At 40.5% G+C, this 21,160-nt stretch overlaps 3 protein-coding genes across 5 annotated transcripts; 1 reads left to right on the top strand and 2 right to left on the bottom strand.

Annotated features, from left to right (window-relative positions):
* Positions 1–592: 592 nt before the first annotated feature.
* Positions 593–4,598, bottom strand: LOC101767365 (pentatricopeptide repeat-containing protein At2g26790, mitochondrial). Of its 3 annotated transcripts, none has more exons than XM_022827696.1 (4): positions 4,333–4,598; positions 1,609–4,163; positions 1,078–1,499; positions 593–1,005 (listed from the first exon to the last, which is right to left on the bottom strand). In XM_022827696.1, exon 2 carries the CDS (start codon positions 4,135–4,137, stop codon positions 1,684–1,686), a length of 2,454 nt encoding a protein of 817 aa, XP_022683431.1. In that variant the 5' UTR covers positions 4,138–4,163; positions 4,333–4,598; the 3' UTR covers positions 593–1,005; positions 1,078–1,499; positions 1,609–1,683. The 3 variants fall into 3 exon arrangements, with proteins under 3 accessions (XP_022683431.1, XP_004972631.1, XP_004972632.1); XM_004972574.2 differs by having other exon boundaries at positions 1,112–1,499; XM_004972575.2 differs by having other exon boundaries at positions 1,078–1,434.
* A 2,485-nt stretch (positions 4,599–7,083) lies between these two features.
* On the top strand, positions 7,084–8,322 carry LOC101766967 (photosystem II 10 kDa polypeptide, chloroplastic). Its single transcript, XM_004972573.4, has 4 exons — positions 7,084–7,378; positions 7,539–7,594; positions 7,748–7,800; positions 8,014–8,322. Exons 1-4 carry the CDS (start codon positions 7,187–7,189, stop codon positions 8,106–8,108), a joined length of 396 nt encoding a protein of 131 aa, XP_004972630.1. The 5' UTR covers positions 7,084–7,186; the 3' UTR covers positions 8,109–8,322.
* A 3,650-nt stretch (positions 8,323–11,972) lies between these two features.
* Positions 11,973–18,312, bottom strand: LOC101766546 (obg-like ATPase 1). The gene is made up of 12 exons (XM_004972572.4): positions 18,084–18,312; positions 16,626–16,793; positions 16,385–16,508; positions 15,798–15,889; positions 15,620–15,718; positions 15,390–15,503; positions 14,729–14,793; positions 14,109–14,225; positions 13,270–13,345; positions 12,919–13,011; positions 12,461–12,511; positions 11,973–12,373 (listed from the first exon to the last, which is right to left on the bottom strand). Exons 1-12 carry the CDS (start codon positions 18,165–18,167, stop codon positions 12,275–12,277), a joined length of 1,182 nt encoding a protein of 393 aa, XP_004972629.1. The 5' UTR covers positions 18,168–18,312; the 3' UTR covers positions 11,973–12,274.
* Between the last annotated feature and the right edge of the window lie 2,848 nt (positions 18,313–21,160).

The raw sequence follows: 21,160 nt of genomic DNA, 5'->3' as shown, positions 1-21,160 counted from the left end.
AGTTTGCAAAACGGCTCCTAATTTCTTTTCAGTGGTTGCATTTTCGGGAGGCAAACGATTAGTTGAGAAATGTTTACGCACACTCGCGCATTACTAAACGTCTGCACCTGAGATGAGATGCCTTGTAAGTCCAAATTTGTGTGTATGTGATCATCAATGCTCTATATTTGAAAGCGTGCTATTATAATCATCACAACTGTTCGTGAAAGTTTGATCAAATCTACTGTGTTGGCAGTACTTGCAATCAAAGCAATGCAAAAACTGGGGAACCAAATTATGAAAATGGGAATTAGTGATGCAAACTCAAATTGTGCCTAAAATTTTGAGTGGCCAAGTTTTCAAAAATAAAATAAAATGACTGGCCCTCCAGTCATTTTATTAAGCACCAGCGGCTTCAGGGGTGTGGCATCGATGCACCCACCCTGAAATATTGCGCTCCGGAAAAAAAAAGCTTGCTTGGATAAACCAAATTCCTTCTAACACACTTGGATTGAAGTGAAAAAATAACCAATTTCACCTTATTCCCTCCAATTACGTATGGATTGCAGGGGATTAAGATATATGCAAATAAGGCTTGAAATGGGAGAAGCTGTGTGACGACCGCGTGTCTGTATATAACTGAGCCACTGGGAACCTGCAGTGCAGAAACAAAATGCTTTGACAATGCGTACCAACAGATTATTGGCTGCATGTACTGTGTGTAACTTTACAAATCCTGTCTAATTCATCTACAAAGGCGACACAGATGCAAAGACATACAGCTCCAATGGGACGGCAGAACAGAAAAAAAAAATGCTATTGTGGCCAAAATATACCAGCCCCACAGTTAGGCCATTCAAACTCTACGCCCTCACAATTTCACAGGGGTTCCTTCAATTCCCCAGCTAGCTTAAGTCTGTCAGCCACTGATGGAATCAAAAGGATAAGTAACCTGCACAAGCGTGCATCAGTGTTTCAGCAAGAGACGGCCTCAAGAGCGCAACCCAACAGCAACCGCCTTGCTCTCTGTTAAAACAAGGTAAAATGAGTTGGCAATATCAAATACAAGATCATGAATATTAAGACTGCAACACGTACTTCCCGGATGCAGGGCTCAAACAGTTGGGATCACCTCATCAAAACGTGAATGTGGCGCAGCATGGACTCAGGGGCATCGAGAGCTCCCCATGGCCTGGGACCAGGACCCTGGAGAGCTTACCTCTTTCAACTTCCCCTCTTGGTTGTGGGAACACAGCACTAGTCCCGGGCACAAAATGGTCCGGTAAAACCTCATAGTTGGCGCAGCTGCCACAGCAGGCTTTGCCACGATGGCATGTGCACAGCACCATTGGTAGTCATTGGTCCTGACGCTGAAAGTACCAGCATTTCGTTCTCCTTGAAGACCCAAAGCTGTGCTGAGAGGGCAGTCTTCCCGCGCTCCAGGTGTCTGCCTTCCTGACAGACATAAGCCCACTAATCAATGGTAACCTAATCTGGTAGGATTCTCAGAACACAACAGCCTGCAGGTGGATAAACATCGTTTTATTGGATAACACAATCCAAGTGGATGCTAAAATATTTAGTAAACTGATGATGAAAGGATTAAATATAATTACAAGAAAGTATTACCTTTATGCTGGCATGATCTCTTCAGCCATTCATCAATGCACAACAACTGGTACATCATAAATATGAATGAACCTTTCAACCTCTCACGGTTCTCTGATTGAATACTGAAAAAGTGAGTGCATCTGGCTTCATTCCCTTATCCATCATTTCTTGTAAAAGATCTTCAGCCTTAGCTGTTTCTCCCTGGCTGCAGTATCCATTTATAAGAGATGTGTATGTGTAAACATCAGGAGTAAGTCCTTTTGCTAACATCTCATCGAACAATTCCCTGGCTTCATCTAAATATGCTGCTTTGCACTGTCCATCAATCAATACTGTGTAATAGGCTACATCAGGTTCAATTTCATTGTTTTTCATATTGCTCAGCCACGTCTTATGCTTTGATCTAAGAATTAAGCTCCTCGTGTCCTTAGCAATTCCCTGCCACTGTCGGTACAGGGTCTCCTTTAGGTGGACATCCAATAGCACTGTGTATGCAACTACATCAGGCTTGATTCCAAAATTTATCATTTGATCAAACAAAAGACATGCTTCTTTCAACCGCCCAACCTTGCAATAACCATTCATCAGTGCAGTGTATGCAATGACATCAGAAAGTCCTCGCTCAACCATATCATCGAACCATAAGCAAGCACTGCGCATATCTCCCATCTGACAATAAGCTGATATAAGTTTGCTATAGGAAATTACATCAGGGACAATATCCTTTTCCAGCATCATGCTACATACAGTTGAAGCCCCTTCGACTTTTCCATCTCTACAAAGGCCACTTATCAATTTTAGACATGAAAATTGATCCACCATATTTCCTTGTCTAGCAACCCTAAGAAAAAGCATGTAAGCATGGTCAGTCCAGCCTGATTGCAAATAACCACAAACCATAGAACTGTACATCACTTCAATATTATCTATCCCTTTTTCTTCTACTATATTAAATAACACCTCTGCTTCGCTCAGGTTGCCTCCTCTACAAAAACCAGCAATAACCACACCATAGGTGAGTGAATTGGGCTCCAGCCCTTGATCCATCATGTGCTCTAGAAGATCAAAAACCTTCATAACAAGACTGTTCCTGCTATATCCACTGGCCAGTATGTTATATGTAACTACATCTGGTTTTATATTTGCCTTCAGCATCTGCTCAAATGCTTGCCAAGCATTATCTGTTTCTCCTTTGAGACAGTAACCGTGGATCAGGCATGTATAGTGGATCTTGTCTGGCGTCAAACCTTTAGCCATCATTTCATTCAGTAGCTGGACTGCCTCATTCATGTTCCCAAGCTTGCAATAAGCATCCATACCAATGTTATAAAGCACACCATCAAAATGGAGTCCTAAATCTCTAAATTTCTGGAAGTACACAATAACTTCAGATGTCATGCCTAATTTCCTGAGGCACTGTAGAAGATAGCCAACAATGTGACAGTTTATCTCAATGCCATGGGACACCATAGCTTCAACATGATGCCATGCCTTTTCTAGGTTACCTATTTTGCAATAACTATGAATGAGATAGCTATAACAATATCGATCAGGGGCGGATCCATGTTTGGTCTTGTTCTCCAAGACTTTTTCAGCCTCCTCCAGTTTCATTTCTTTGCATAGTCCATAAATTACCATGTTATAAGCCATGGCCTCAATTGGAACTCTCTCCTGGGTGATTTCTTGTAGAACAGTATATCTGCTTAGCATGTTATAAGCAAGGTCATACTTTCCACAATCACAAAGACCAATTATAAAGGACGAGTATCCATGTACATCTGGTTTCACTCCCATTTCTATCATCCCAACCCACACTTTGAATGCTTCATCAGCCTTCTTTGCTTGAAAAAGCGACCTAGTGACTATATTTAGTGAATAAGCATCCAGCATCAACTGAAAGCACTTCATTTGGTCATAAGCTGTGACAACCATATCCGATTCACCGCTCTGAGATACAAATTTGAGCAGAAAGTTGCAAGCCCAAACTGTTGGGACAAATCCAAGCCTGCAAAGGTGACAAAACTTCTCTATTGTTGCTTGTGCATCGTGGCATGTGGTATATGCCTTGATTAAGCAATTGACTGCAAATGAGAGTACATGAGAAGTGACACATGTTTTTCTGAGGTGATCAATGTGTGTTAAGATGTCAGGACCACCACCATCAGTTGCCGATATAATCTCACAGAACAAGGATACCAGCATCTCCCCCTTGAATGAATGGGATAAAATTTGTACGATCTCTGAGTAGGTTGAGAAGTCATGGTGAAACCCAAGGCTATGTGTATCTTTAAAGTAGGCAAATGCGACAGCAGGCTTCCTCCTTAGGCAGCGGAGCGTCTGCACAACACTGTCAGAGCTCAGAGACCGGTGTCGTTTGCAGATAGGTTCATTATCAGGAGCAGAATTCAGCTTTTCATCACCGCTCGAGTCATCTGACTGGACTGAAGCAGCGGATACGGAGAAGGGGCAAGAAGCAACTTCCCAGGGGAAAACCTTGCTGCGCCTGAACCATTCAGCACTGCATCTGGGCTGCCGCCACAGGAGCATTGGAGATATGAATCTTTCAGCTCTTCCTACGACCCATCAATCATCAATGACAAAATTTAGATGGTTCCCTTACTGAATAGGCAAAGGTAAATTTAACTTCAATTGTGATTGCAGATAATGGCAGGGGCGGGCCTAGGATTTTGACCATGGGTGTTCAAAATTTTCAAAGAGTGAAAAATAGCAAAATTAACTTACAAATTCACAACTCAGTTGCCGGCATGCTGTAGTCCCGAAGAGTGGCTGGCTTGCCGGTTGCCGCCGTGTCGGAGGAGGAGAACGAAGAAGGGCCGTCCGGCAAGCGCGGTGCGCCCGCGCCCCGCGGCACCGTGCGCTCGCGGCTGGCCGGCCGCTGCCCTTCGCCGCGGCGCAGCAAGCTTTGCGGTCTGACGCCTGCGGCCTCCACGGCAAGCCACCCGCCGCCGCACCTGCTTTTGCCCCGCCGCCGAACAGGAGGGGCAGTCAGAGTGTCAGACACAGGGTATAGAGTTGGGCTAAGAGACCAGATTGGGCCGCCTCGTCACTGGGCCTGGAGCGGGGTAAGTAGGGAGAGGTGGGTTCGTCTACGTTTTGGGCTGAATTGCTTCAATACCTTGTCATTCTGTTATTTTTGTTTTTCCCCCTCAAAAAAAATGTTATTTTTGTTTTTCAAATATATACACAGGAAGTACTACATATACAACATTTGTTGACAAAAATAATGAGTACTCAACTGAATATACTCTTAAATTGAAGTGGGTCTGCCCCAAACTCCAAGCGTGTTAGGACTATGTACCAGCAAAGAAAGAAGGCAATCGTCTGGACCGAGCCTTGATTGCCGGCGCCGGCGCCGGGCAAGTGGAGAGGACTGGCGGCGCTATGCTCGGGTGTGGGCTATGCTCGGGTGTGAATGAAGTCGAAGCACTAGGTGCTGCAGTGCTCTACCTAAAGAATGTTGGACTGGATCGCAGGCTATACAGCCCACGAAAATTCGACACATAGGAGGATGGGCGTCAATTTTTTTAGGTGATTTTGCGATAAAGCATTAGAAAAGTCCCATACGAAGTTATGAACTAGTGGGTGCTGGGAGAAGTTGAAGCAGCCCAATATTGCGGAACAGCAACTTAGAGAAACTCCAGCAAAATCTCTACTCAGATCCCTACTCAAAAAGTAAGGATCAAGGGTAAAAAAATACAACTGTTCCTACTCTGATCCCTAGAGTAGGGAGGCACCCAAATCACCCTCTCCAGCTCCTTCTCCCACGAGTGGGAAGGGAGGCCCCTACTCGATCGTTTTTTGGTTCTCATCCGCGCACGCATGTTCCCCTCTCCAGCTCACCGCTGCTCCGTGCGCCCCGCCGACCTTCTCAACTTGCTGGCTAGCCACCAGTCGATTCGTTCAATGCGGGCTCGATTTCGCCGTCACCCGCTCGCATCTGCCATCCTGCCTGCCTGAATTGATAGCCGAACAAGCTCCAAGGATTGCATTGCTCCGCTTCTACATCCCTAGCGCCTAGGGTTGTAAACTTGTAATCCACGGAAGTATCAAAGCAAGACAAATCAACGAGGAAACGAAACAACGAAACAAAATCTGTGAGGAAATAAAGTAGCCAAAATGAATTTGCAAGAAAGGAACCTGAGCTCCGGACTCCTCTTGCATCACGCCACCTCCCCGAGCTGCAACTCCTCAATTCGACGCTGCGGAAGTCCGATTTGACAATGTGGCGGTCTGATTCAACACTCTGGAAGTCCGATTCGATGTCATGGTGGGCGGATTCGACATATGCCGCGGATTTTGCACAGCATCGGCTCGAGTTCTTTCGTCGGGATCCGAACTCCCCCGTGGGCCACGAGGTTCTCCACCGGAGCCCGAGCACCCTGAGCAAGCTGCTGGAATCCCTTGCCTTCCCCTGCTCCGCATTGCTAGCGAGAGGAAGGAGGCATGACAGAATGGATGCGGCGGAGAAGACCAAAGAGACGCGACGCGAGAAAGAGGAACGTGGGGCAACAGGGTGTCAGGTGGGAAAGGATAAGAAAAAAAACAAGAGATGAGACACTTACAAGTAGGTCCCCCTTGTCATAATAAAAGTTGGGGCTCATGTGTAGGGGCTATTGCTGGAGTTGATGGTAGAAATCATGACCCCAGAAAGTAGGAGGAGCTACTTTTTCGAGTAGGGGCTATTGCTGGAGTTGCTGTTATGTTTGGCAGAAATGAGATCTCCATTCAATTTTCCCATTTTTCTTTCTCTTTTCTTCTCCCTTTGTTTTATTATTATTCCTCTTTTTTTGCGAAAAGTTTTATTATTATTCCTCTTGTATTATTTTACATATTAATTTATTTTCCTCTCTATTTATCTTATTTTCCCCCTTTTATTATCTTTTTTCATTGTTATTTTTAATGTATTTATTTTGCGTGTAAAAATAATTTGTTCACGAGGTAGACATTATTCAAAAGAGAAACTTATTCTTTGCAACATCTACAGGTAGTAAACATCATTCTGCTATGAAATCCCGGAGTGCCAAACATGTCAAACTTTAATTTTCCACCTTTCTACATCACATAATTGATGTCCAACTTTGACAAGGTTGGCATATGGTGCTTTCCAAATACTAGCTCCTTATTCACCTCTGAAAATTCGAATCCCAACAAATTTGAGTCGCTGCATCCCTCATATATATCAGATTATCAGTACATTCTAGATTGCATTGCAACTGTTGGCATCTAGTACCAAACTCTGCTTGACACCATGGGCACCACAGGTTCTTGATTCTTTTCATGGCAAAGCTCATGTATCCATCACAAAATTTCCCCTCTCCCATTCCAAGGAGACAATTTCACCCGTCCACAAAAAATCCCCAAGAAGATAACGTTCTGGCCCAGCCATATCGTGCCCGGCCAACCGCGCCCCGCCACGTGGCGCCACGGCGGTCGCACCTGTCCTCCTGGCATTATCCACAGGTTTTGGCGCCACAAGTATATTGGCTCCGTGTAGCTTCCTGGAGGCTCTGCATCCGGCAGGCATAGCAGCAAGAGCGAGTGAACCGAAGCAGCTACAGCTACAGCTACAGCAGCAATGGCAGCCTCCATGATCTCCTCGTCGACTCTGGCGGCGCCGGCCAGGGCCCAGGGCCTGCCGTCCCTCGGCCGCCGCGCCTCCTCCTTCGCCGTCGTCTGCGGCACCGGCAAGAAGATCAAGACCGACAAGCCCTTCGGGATTGGGGGTGGCCTGACCGTCGACGTCGATGCCTCCGGGAGGAAGGTCAAGGTGAGGAGGGCCTCTTCCGCTTAATTTCTTTCTGACTCGAAACCGTTTGGAGCACAAGAATCTAGTCACTGAATTCACCGGAAGATTTCAGTGGAAATTTGGTGATTCTTCATGGCGCATAAACTGAAAATTTTCAATTTTTTTTTTCGGGTGGATGCAGGGCAAGGGCGTGTACCAGTTCGTTGACAAGTACGGCGCCAACGTCGACGGATACAGGTGAGCTAGCTCAGCCAGTGACCAAGACATGCATGCATGTAGCTACTAGCTAGGCATGAAGATCCATGTTTCTTTGTTTGTTTAGAAGGATCATGTAGCTGTTGTGTGAACATTAGTGGCTGATTAAGGTTTTGTTTGCCAATCAATTTACAGCCCAATCTACAAGGAGGAGGACTGGTCTCCCAGCGGTGACGTCTACGTCGGCGGTAAGTAGTAATTTCACTCTCACTTGTCCAGAATATTTTGCTATGAGTATACCGCAGAAATTAAGCACCAGATCTTAGTAGCTATGCATGCTAGGTTGTTAGTAATTTCAGTTAGCATGCACATCTTAAAAATGATGGAAATTACCAGTAGCAGAGAGTTGAAACAAATGTTTATGATGGTTCAATCTCCTTGTTGGTCTTTATATTATATAGGAAAAACCGGGCTTCTGATCTGGGCCATCACCCTCGCCGGGCTCCTTGGCGGTGGTGCCCTCCTTGTGTACAACACCAGCGCCCTCTCCGGCTAAGAAGATCCATACACAATCCATGCCGCATGCGCTTGCGGTTCGTGTAAGATCAGCCCGGGTGTCTGTCTGTAATCTAGCCTCCTTTGATGCCCAGTATAATGCTTGGTTCATGTAACAATGCTACTACGGCGGCTCTCCATACTTTTGGGACAATTATTAATTGATGCTATATGTTTAGATTAATTGATGCTACTACGGCTCTCCATACTGGCAATTTCTCTGTGCCTTAATTGTGAGAATTTGGAATTGTGAGGAAGATGATGATGCTAAGTGAATATATGTATATGTACTAAGACATACTCATCGATGTGCGACGCATGTGTAGTGCACGATCGATCCATACACAAATAGTTCATGCGTGTTATTAAACTGAAATACAAACTATTTGAATATAGATGTGAACATATGCTGTTACACATACAACCTGAATATCTATTCATTCTCAGCCAAATGTGGATGAAAATGAAAACTCACATAGCATCAAAGTGTGGAAATAAAGAAATTTGTCCTCATACATGCATAATGCATTTGATCATTCTAATTTACTAACTCCATATAAAGAAACGTGGATTACCATTAAATTTAAAATCACCCAGCTAGTTAGCTAGCAAAAATATGGCACTAAATTCCCTGCAACCAACAATAGTAATTGATGATCTGACCATAACAAAGTAATTGATGATCTGAACATAATAATAGTCTTTAATATGGCACTATTCTGTATGAGAATATATTTATAAAGTGTAAAGAGTTACGAAGATGTGAAAATAATTTTCAATATAAACTCACATACGATTTTTTTTCATATTTTCCATCTAATTACTTTAAAGTTTATACATTGATTATTATCAAACTTTCAAAAGTGTAACCAGTGCCTTGTCTGTAACATCAAGAGTATTCATGACTAAATTAAAGGAAGTATATATCTTTGTGAATAAAGAACCTGTCAGCTCAATAAATAACCTTTCAGATACATATTATTTGTGCAAGAGTATGAATATGAATAAGAATATGATATGATTTCAATAGGAAAATGGATAACTTCATTTCTTCTAAACTTGTCTATTTATCTAATTTTGAACACTCAAACTCCAATACCATCTAAACATGACACAAGCTATTAATACCATTTGATTTTAGCAATTGATTCTATTACCAATGGTATTTAGGCGGCATTGGGGTGGTTTTCCTATACCATTTACACTTGCTTGGGCCCATGTGTTGTCTCCTTCCTCCTCCCTTTGTTCTAACCGAACATGACCAATGTCGGTAGCATTTTCTTCCACAAGTGTTAACATGCTCCTCCAATAGTCTTAGAGTGAAAGGATCTTCATATGGGAGCACGTATACGTGCTACGTCTTGTTTCTGACGAGGATAAAGGGATGGACTTTTTTGGGGTAAATTATTGGAGCAAAATCACTTTCCTCAAAACCAGTTGCACCATCCATTCCCAATGCTCCCCATCCTCCTTTACCCGTCTCCCATCCTTGCACTCTCTCCTCGATTTAGGCCCGCGTGTGCTCCTCACAATCGTGTTTGCCTCTAGCTTCTACTTGCTCATCTACCGTGTGTTACACCACATGTAGCTAGAACGTCTACGCGGCAGCGATTTGTAGCCTCTACAAGCAGTGGCTATAAGCCTATGGAGGTGGTATCGCATCGGATTCGCACGGAATCGGATAGCGCTTTTTACCACATTTTCACTTGAATGCGAATCTGGATTCAGATGTTGTCAAATGTGAATTCAGATTTGGATAGCTTGAATTCGGATTTCTATTGGGATATCCATTTAATTTAGGTAATAGCAATTAGCAAGTATACATTCATTTATTGATAGTTTTGGAAGAACAAAATCATCTTTAGACATGCAATTACATGTATGGATAAAACATAACACATGTAGACTAAGATTATTCATTGAAAATATTATAAAAATAAATTAATATTATAATAAAATAAATGAATACTCATAAATAATTCAATAAACAAATAAGGCATAAAAATACTTTACAATAACAAAATAAATTATTTGAAGTAATTTACACAAATAAATATATAAGTTTCAAAATAAATTAAAATAATATATTTATTGTATGGTTTCAAGAAATGCTTATGCTACACGAATGCCGATATTATATTTTTTGTATGGTTTAGAGAAGTGCTTATGCTATACGAATGCGGATATTATCGGATATCCATCCACACCCACGTTTATTTTGAATACGAATACGAATGCGGGTAATGAAAAAATAAATTCAAATGTATCCACACTACAAGAAATGTGTTGATCTATGATAAAAAATTTTATGACACATTTGTTCTTATCATAGATCTATAACGTTGCTGGCTGGAGGCGGTCTACAAGCTCAGTACAACTTAGATGTATGGCGAAGGGGACTTGGAGGACGAGATTTATGTCGGGAATATTTATGAGCCAACGCCAAGCATTTTTAGATTAAAAGCAAATTCCTATAAAAAATAATAATGGTCAGTATAAACGCTTGCTTCGACACGGTGGGGTATAAAAAAAAGCAACTTAGGTTTTGTTTGGAATAATTGTGTTATTTATCACTTGTAAGTGCCATCCTAATTACAGTGCACAAGGATGCAGCTGTATATTTTTTCACCGGTGGACTTTGCTGTTTGGATACAAAGTGCAGATAGCATTAGCAGGCATGCAGGCACCCAATATTTCAATGTTCGAATCTTCGATGCTCTGGATTCTCATCTTATATCATTTCAAGAAGAAGGGAAACCAGTTTGACCATGAGCATCAAAGTGAGTCGGTGAGAATGGCCGTTCAGAATAAATTTCAGTAGAGAGAGCAACAGATTGGAAAATTTTCATATCAGATATCAGAAAATTTACATCCAAAGACATGGACAAACTCACCAACTTTTACCATCTTCGACATGGAGCCTGTGTGCAGTATAATAAGCATGGATTTACCATGGTTATCTAAAGAGTAAAGAAAAAATGTTTAGCATGGATAGATTATGTTGTATAATGTTTTTCCTTTTCTCTTATGTAAGAAATATTTACTCTTTTATATGTAATGTTTTATTAATATATATAATAGGACTAGGACATGGGGCATACAGTAAAAGTTGCAACCTTAGGGTGGGGACGTACGCAGGCTACAAGCCTACAACCCAGTACAACTTAGCTGTATATCTATAGTGAAGAGGACTTGGAGGACGCTGATTTATCTCGGGAATATTTATGAGCCAACACCAAATATTTTCAGATTAAAAGTAAATTCCTTCCATAAAATTATTAAACTTTAGTATAAATGCCTGCTTCGACACGGTGGCGACTGAGACATAAGCTCACTTTATATTTTTAATAAAAGCGCAATTTATGTAAACAATTGTCAATACCCATGGAGGAAAATCCGAAATCCGTAGAGATTTCTCAGCTAAAAAAAATACTTGTATCCAAGCAAATCCTTGTTCATGGCTGCACTGCATGTAGCAGCTAATGGAACATGTACCATAACAGAGATGCTAGTGGGTGGCCCTGTGCACCCATTGACACAATGGCTAGGAGATCACTAGAGAAAAGTTGACTTTGAAAATTCTAACAACATTTGAAATTTAATTCTAAGAAAATGTTTCTATGTATATATCCAAACAAGAAAATTGAATTGAATCAGATTCTAATTAACTCACTTACTAGTGAATTTAATTGCTAGTATTTGATTCATGGAATGAGTTGCAATTCTAGGTACCAAACGGGCTGCAAGGTTATACCATTTCCATGTCGTCCTTAAAAATGGAAAATAGATTCAGAGGATGGAGAAGGCCATGAGTGCGGCCCAGAGCCCCAGACCCAAGAACATGACATACAACTATACAAGCATATATTCTGCCCCGGTGATTTTAAATAATTTCCCTCCAAAAATAGCAAATCATTTGTAGCATACCAGGTTACTCAATGCAAAGCCCAACCACACAACTCCTCTGTTTCGGGAACGCAGATGACTTTGGTAAGAGCGAGCTCAAGATATACAACCGTACATGTTATTCGAATACAAGCCTTCCAACAGTTTAAAGCCTCGTCGTACAATCTTAACTTGTAATCGGTACTCGCTAGTGGCCTCAAAAATGTAGAAATCCAGGGTAAGGTGTAACACACTATCGAATGCTATCGTCTCCTCGCATCTTCACTTCTTCCCACCACCAGACACGTTGAACTTGAAGAAGATAATGTCCCCGTCCTGAACCACATAGGTTTTCCCTTCCTGCCTGTATTTTCCAGCAGCCTACAGTACACATGCAATTGAATTTCCGAGGTCAAAACTCGACAAAGGAACTTGAACAAGAATGGTTGCAGGGAAGAACACACGCACCTTGACAGCAGATTCACTGCCCAGTTCTTTCAGCTCATCAAACTTCATTACCTGAGCCACAAAAGTAGATGTAACAATTATGATCTTGTTGAAACATGAATAGAGATATAATAAATGACTGGCCTAAATTCTATAAGACTCAAATATCACTTCCATGACCTATATCACTATGTGTGGCTTCAATAGGGCAATACATCTATCGTTTTTCCTTCATAAGCGTGCACAAGTATAAAACATCAGATAAAGAACCTGTGTGCTGTTACACAATGATCATCGACAGAATTACATCAAGAGGTGAAAGCAAGTTACTTTAGAATCATCCAGTCTTCTAGATTCACAAAGAATCAAAATATTTCAAGCAGGACAACTATATAAAACGAGGTCACATGTAACTTACAGCTGCTGCAGATTACAATAATTAACAAAAATATCAGCTACTTAAAATAGCAGAGGTTTACCTCAGCGCAAATGAAGCCCCTCTCGAAATCAGTGTGAATTGCACCAGCAGCTTGAGGTGCCTTAGTTTGACGTCTGATCTGCCAACACTTTACCTGAAAAAGAATTCACAGATGTCACTAAATGAGCTAATTCAAATTACATACTCCTCCAAAAATGAGCATAGAAATGACCTTTCAACTTCAAATACACTTGTACAACTTTTGAAAACATTCTGAAGAACTAAAAACATTATTAAAGTTCAACAAAAACATCATGAATTTGGATACCACCTTTTGTACCCCTTGTATCCTACTGTAACAGTTTTAGCAACACATAACAAAAGGATAGATTATGCCGCACTGATCAAGTACCTCATCAGGTCCAGCAGTAAAGAAGTATATCAGATGAATTGCTGCAAAACCAGTCTTGATAATTTTGGGAATCATGCTGCAGGACATAATAGAGAAACTTTTTAGCGAAAATTTAAAACCAATGAGAGAACTCAGAAAGTTGTCAAACAATTGACACTTTTCAAAAAATGTTTTTTATTCACAAATCCTTGGCACTACCCTAGCCCTCGAGGCATGCACTCTCAAAATGCCCTTCTTTATTTCAGCTTGAGCAATGTCAAGAGGCATTTTGATATAATTGTAACAAAAAAGATTATTTCTAAATCATGTGTGATTGGCCAAAAGTTGGCAATTATTTGAATGCTGGGGATCAGGAGCGTAGCCAGGATCTCATTTTTTCATTGTTAGGGGGGGGCCAGCAGTGGTAATTTTTTCAAAATTTGGTTAAATTCAAAAAATTTCAGTGGAAAAATGCAAGGCAGGCAATTATTTGAATGCTGGGGATCAGGGGCGTAGCCAGGATCTCATTTTTTCATTGTTAGAGGGGCCAGCAGTGGTAATTTTTTCAAAATTTTGTTAAATTCAAAAAATTTCAGTGGAAAAATGCCCCCCCCCCCTCCGCCACTGCTGGGGATGTCCATGTAGAAGAATTATTTAAAATTAATATTTGCCAGGACGAATAATCCAGCTTCTAAAGTTTTAGGATTTTGTTGCCACTGCTGCCAATCTTTGTATTTTAAGATGTTAGTTTGTCCTAGTAGAAACTGCCACCTCATGACATAGGTCCAATACGGCATCACTACAAGCATTTAGTATGACCAAGCTAACCTACACAAGTATAGTAGTGTGAATTAACTTGCCTTGTTATCTGGTTTTCAGCACAATATTTGGCAGCTTCATCTTCTGGCATATCCACTAGTTTCTGTTCAAAAGCACAGCTGAAAGGAAGTATGGTTTCACCACCATGTTCCTGCACCCTGAAAAAAAAAATTATATCAGCTCGTCTGTGCTTCTAATGCTGACAAATAAGAACATACACTACCAAAGGAATAATATTTTTCAATCAGTAAAGTGTCTTAGATCAGCTATAACAGAAATAACATCTGTGTATGATCTATAGAAGAGTGTTTAACAACAAAAAACTCAGGTTTTGCAGTTCAAATGTAACAACACAGTTCTTTGCCACATGTCACTTAACCAAGATATTGCGGTCCACTTACATACAATTATATCACAAAAGGTCCACCATGAACCAAATCATAAACTTTCTTAAATCCAGGTTCCATTTACAGATGATGGGGCTCTATACTAGAAGCTGATGAGGGGTCAACTTGCCAACATGTAGCAACATCTGCCAGCAAGTGGGATCAAAATTTTAAACCGTCATTTGGATGTGTGACACGTGGCAAGAATCTAGGGTTTTCTGTCACTTGGACCACAAAACCTAACACTTTGGAAAATACTCTTCAAGAAACAATACCAAGCATGTATCTTGGGTAGAAACTTGTTCTTTTTCCTCTGGAAGTCCTTCTCACTCATATTTACCTGCACAAATAACAGATTAGTTTAAAAACGCACATCGCCCAAGTCATTTAAAATGGCCAGTCAAGCCATTGTAAAAGGCCATATATGCTTACAACATGTAGCCTATCCATTTCAATTACTAATAAAAGGTCACACAAGATTGAATCTGTTCTGAAAAAAAAAAGAACCCAGTCAAATGGTTCATTAACATCATTTGGTTGAATGTTGACTGGGTCCATACATAAAAAAATATGCATTTTCCTTTGTACACATGTATAAATAAACCGATATCATAATACATCATTCACAGATAATTATTTGAGAAACATTTATAGCACACGACTGATCTAGTACCAGTTGCCTTTCATATAACAATGTGTAATGGCTCCAAATAAATGTTGACAACAGAAAGCAGGAAAATAGATAGAAGGAAACGGAGAAGAGAGCATGGAGTGCATAAAAGAATAAAATGATAGTTGTTTACTTTTTTTCCTAAAAACGGTGAGTGTGAATTAAGAACCATGGACACTTCAACGTCATGAAAAGAATAACTTTAAGTTTCTCGTAGTTGACTATTGACAAATAGATTGGGTATGCGGATGAACAAGAACCCCTACCAAATAGACAACTGGCTTTGCGGTAAGTAGCTGGAAGGTATTCAAGATCTCAATGTCCGCAGCTTTCCAATCTCCTAAACGGATATCTTTCCCATCCTGGAGATGTTTTATGACCTGTCAAGAGATTGAACCTCGGTTAACAATAAAGAATAATCATTTTCAGTTATATTGAATGTCGCTATCAGATCCATAGCTATGAGGCAGAATTGGAGAAGTAATCGGTGCCCCACCCTCTCACATAATTCATGTTCAATTTTGAGCTGCTTATCATTGCTCCTCTTCATTGACTTCTCAAGGTCCTCGATTTTCTTACTCATGAAATCTATATCCTGCACAGAATACAGTAGACCATTGTCAAAAGAAGCTTAAAATGTTGTACAAATGATGTGCGAATCAAGAAATGTTAACCTTCAGTCTGAGCTCTTCAGTAATTGTTTCCAAATCTCTAACAGGATCTACTGTATCATCAACATGAGTAACATCCGCGTCGTCAAATGCCCCTGAAAACCACATGCAACACTCAAACAGTTAAAGGTATAACAAAGAATGTGTAGTTAAATTAGTAAATAAACCTTGATAAAGATAACATATTCCTTGAAAGGAATGACATGAACAATTAATCTGTTCATTTTGGTCTCCGTTAGAACATACTAGGAATACTATAAGGCATCAGCGGACGTGAAGAAACAAAAATGGGGAAGAACGAAATCATCAACAACTATGCATATGTTGTGAATAGATAGGAAAATATACAGGACTGATAAGAATATGCTGCTTCCACGATTATTACACATTAATCACAAATGATCTTTTGCCTCACACTGAAAAAATATGGTAACCTAATTTTCACTAAATATCATATTAAAACTTCCAGTTTATATGGCACTATATAGTTGGATCAATCAAGTTATAAGACCGAAGGTATCATAAAGAACAAATGAATAATCTGGTATAATTAATTAGAAAATATTAACAAAACTAGAACAAAAACATACTCAAGACATGAAAGATTCCATCAACAGCACGTATATGGGATAGGAACGCATTGCCCAGACCATCCCCTGCATGAGCACCTCTAATAAGCCCAGCTATGTCAGTTATTTCCAGATATGCAGGAACCTGCATAGAATTTCAATGGTCATAATACAGCTGAAACATGATCTCAACAGTCACTGTTTATCTAAACTTAACCTAAGAAGCTAGCCATTACTGTATGAGCAAAGAAAAGAAACAGACCGAACTCTTTGGCTTGAAAAGTTGGCAAAGCCAGTCAAATCGCTCATCGGGAACATTCACACGTGCCTCATTTGGTTCAATGGTACAGAAAGGGAAGTTCTCAGCTGGGATTGCCAGCTTTGTTACTATGTTGAAGAAAGTTGATTTGCCAACATTTGGTAACCCAACCTGCAGCAACATCAATCCAGAAAGTGCATTAGGCCTCATCTTAGCAACTTACATTGTCCTCCTACCCGTGACAGACAGGAATAAATCAAGCGACCGACAATGGGATTATAGCCAAATATAAATGCAATCATGCCACTGAGGTAACTACATTTGATCATGGCATTGAATGTATAGTCAACACTCAGCACATATTGACTAAATAATCAAAGCAATCATAATGTAAAAGTGACAAACAATGCAAAATATTCAGATAATACATTGTGATTTGTTAATCTATGAGACAAGAACAAATACCCTTGGCCTCTTGCATGTCAGTATGACACTAAAGCATAATACACCACTATATAACAACAAGAGTAACATACAGAATTAGTAACAGGTAATAGCATGCCACCCAGCAAAAATACTTATTGCGAGTTATTACACCACACCCGTAGCACACGTGTCAACTAAGCTTATTAGTTTGGGAGATGCTATATCCCACAGAAACAGCATTGAAGTCTTCCAGCAGTACTCAAGAATGGAGCATGTTTTAACACATCAAAATCATTGATAATTGGCACTAGGCAATTCATTCCCAATAATGTTAACAAACTTTACTAATCTAGCGACACCATTTCACCATGGGCCCACTCAAATTCCATTAAAACCACACCAAGGTCTTTATGCCAAGTCATCCCCAACAATCCATCAGCTAATAGTAAGAAACCACAACAAGAAGCACAGGAACCAATAATAACAATCCGATAACATCTGCCACTTATGTGTTCCTCTAATCCTAGTAAATAACTATCCAAATCCAATGGAAGAATCATCTGGCAGAGTGGCAGTTCAAGCTTATGTGTCATTCTAGCAAATCACTCGCTACTCACTCACCTCCTATGGAACAAACAAAATTAACAGGATACGATAAATCCGTACCAACCCAGGCCTCCGAACCAAATCCCTCGGTACACAATCTGGAACCCGTGCACCGCCGCCAGCACGTGAACCGCACGCCTCAAATCAACTCCCCACAAAATCGCAACCCTACGCTCCCATCAACAAGACGCAAGCACGGAGCCCTTAGCGACCACCCAGATCGTCAGGCAACCACGGACGGCGGCGACCTCAGGACGGCCCGTAAAACCCCAAACCCGCGGTAGCCCTGCGGCGGCGCTGAGCTCGCGCGGCCCCATCGGAGACGCCACCGTACGGCTACGAGATCCAGCAACCAGCAGAGGCTAGAACTATCAGGCGAGTGGAGAGGAGCGGAGGGGAATGGGGAAAGGGGGAGGAAATTGGGCTTACGATCCCGATCTTGAGGTGGGAGGAGAAGCGGCCGAGGATGGGGCGCTCCGCCGGCGCGGCGTCCTTCTTCGCCTTGGGAGGCATCGTCGGCGGGCGGCGGCGATGCGGCCGGGGGCAACCTGGGATGGGATGGGATGGCTAGGGTTTTTGGTGGGAAGCGGGGGCAGGGGCGGCGATGCGGTTGCGGCTGGAGTGAAGTGAGAGAGAGGAAGGGGTTCGGCAGCGGCTGGGCTGGGCTGCGAGATGAGCGATGGACTGGGAGAATGGGGAGATGCTGTGGGCCCGTTCTCGGAGAGGACTCCGTCCCAAAAATGAGTCCATGAAATAAATAAATATTCCTCAGAAACTCAAATGAATAAATAAAATTCAAGGGTAAACAGATAATAGAATAAATAAATAGATTGTCTTGAGTCTAATGTTTTTCTAAAGAGTATACCATGAGTTTCTGCCATGAGTATTTTGGTTTCTATATATATATGATATGAAAGAACACCTGCCTCATGTGCACGTTGAAAATTAGGCAAATTTTCTTGTTTATTCAAAATTGTACCTTGTAACATGTGTAAATTGGAGACGCAAGTCCCAGGTATTATTTATAATACTCTCTACGATCATAAATTTTTAATGGTTTTGTTGGCTTTATTTGATTGAATTATAGAAACATTGATGGTCAATAAATTTTTAAATAGTAAGATTATAAGTTCAAAAGGTGTACATAGATTTATCTTGAACAATGATTTTGTCATATTTATGACTTTAATGAATACATTAAAACAAAACACTAGTCATACTTATACTTCGAAGATAGCAATTTTTTTTTGCGGCTAAAAGATAGCGAAAAAATAACAAACATCGAGACTATTTTACCCAAAGGAGTACTGACTTCGAAACTTTCTCGTTGGTTGGTGCATCATTTATGTTCCAAAGTATTTATCTATTGTACACCACTTCCTTTAAGATAAATAGCATGCACCATTGCACCATCGTTTTCAGATACGCAGTGAGGTAGTAGGCGTGTGGACGTGGTAGGAAACGTCCTAGCTTATGGCAGAACCAAAGGATAGTGAAGATTGCCATGGTCTTATCAAGGCCATGTAGGTGACTGAATAGGAAAGAGAGACAGCTGGAATTCAAGTTCAAGCTACTCTGAACCTCACGGGTCGTCAAAAAAGTTTTAGAGGTTCGTTTTTTATATCTGCCACAAGAACACGAGTATTTCATCTGCCATGGATGACCAAAATTCTTGCTCAGGTCAGGACGTCAGGTGTGCGCTTGAAATTCATGCAAATTTCTTAAGATTATTATCTTGTAAAGGAGGATGCATGGATTATTTTAATGGAGGTGCAAGTGCTAACTATTGTTAATACCGAGTTACCCACCCCTCTTTTCGGCGATGATGGATCAAACTTTGACTGTCAAAACTTTTTGATTATTTAATTTGAAAACATAAACAAAACTCATATGTATAAATTTATCTTGAAAACTGCTTTGGCAAGCTAATAAATTTAGTAAGTGTTATGAATATCGTAGGAAAAGTTTAAATCCTCAAAGTCAGCAAATAAAGTACTGTTAAGAGGGAGTAGAAAGCATTATTTTAGGGTGGGGCCTATCATTAAATTTTAGCAAGTTTCTTTGATTATGAGGGAGTGAAAAATTTATGAAGCAGTCTATAGGATCAATTTGCGTTAAATGTCCTTAACCCATGAAAAGCTCTTATCGTAATTTTCTAACATAAGGAATCGTGTTATTTATCCGCTCAAAAAATATGAACTTATGACGCAATCTATGCTTGAAGAAGATTGGATTAACTGAAATAGTTCAGGGGAATAAGTTGAGTCTAAATTATGTTGAGGGTGTTAGACGGAGTGGATTGGTGAGGGCAGCAAAATGGTTTGGGATAGAATTGGACCAAGTTCACATAGAATCAGATTTGGATATCACCTTTCACCCTCAAATATGAGTACGAATTTGAATGTTCTCATATGCGAATACAAAATAGATAGCTCAAATTCGGATTCATATTCATATATTTAGTTAATTGGGAAGATAACATTATCCAATTTCTTTATCAATGGTTTTAGACTTACAAAAACATTATGTAAGTAGGGATTATAGTATTAGTATATAAGACATGTAGACAAAGATAGCTTTTCAAAAATAGCATATCAATAATTAAATATATGAAAAATTAAAACAAAATATATTTCATTAATCTATAATTATTTATGAAAAATTAAAACAAAATAATTATTTCATTAATCTATAATTAGATTAGCAGTTATTTAAAATTGTGTTGTATGCCTAGATGCACAAAATAATTTCAAAAAATAGATTGAGTAACATAGTAAAGAAGCTTCGAACCTTTCTATAGGTTTGTTGAACCTTTTAGTGTAAGAGTTATTTATCTATCCGACACCCGCACTACCACCAAGTAGCAAGTGCACCTGAATCTAATTCCATTTGTGTTTACGCTACCATAGTACGAACCAAACACTATCTAGGGAAAGGAGGAAACTGGACTTCAAGATTAAGTTGCTTTGTGCAAAAAAGAAGTTGAGGAAACTGTAGTTATGACAAGATAATGCATGCTTATGTTTCAAATCTGTGCCCCAAGAACCCCGATAGATTTGTACATAATCGATGTAGTTTAAACCACAATGATACTTCAATTTCTTACTCTCCTTGAGACTTGACATCATGGATACTGACCACAGCAAGGGCGAGTGCTAGTCATATGCATGTCCCGGTGCTCAAGCGCTGCTTGTCATATGTATGTCCGGTACCTTGTGTTCCATTGCGACATAGATTGTTTGGCTGCTTGGCAAGAATACAATAGAATTCAGGTAAGCTAACCATAATTCGCTACTGGTTTTAGGGAGAAGGTTTTGCTAAGCATGCGCATGCCCGTGCCTCAAGTGAAATTGTGTATTAAATCATGTTAAATGCCGATGTAACATGCATAAATTTTTCGACTGTGATGACATAATACATAGAGGCAAAGACTCACAATTGTGCCTTTGTAGCTACAGTTGGGAAGTTAAGCATATCACCAACTACTTACATGGTCTCTGTAGGAC

Source organism: Setaria italica, chromosome VI (genome assembly GCF_000263155.2).
Source record: "Setaria italica strain Yugu1 chromosome VI, Setaria_italica_v2.0, whole genome shotgun sequence".
NCBI classification, from domain to species: domain Eukaryota; kingdom Viridiplantae; phylum Streptophyta; class Magnoliopsida; order Poales; family Poaceae; genus Setaria; species Setaria italica.
Note: the sequence above shows the minus strand (reverse complement) of the source record. Positions and strands in the feature narration are given on the sequence as shown.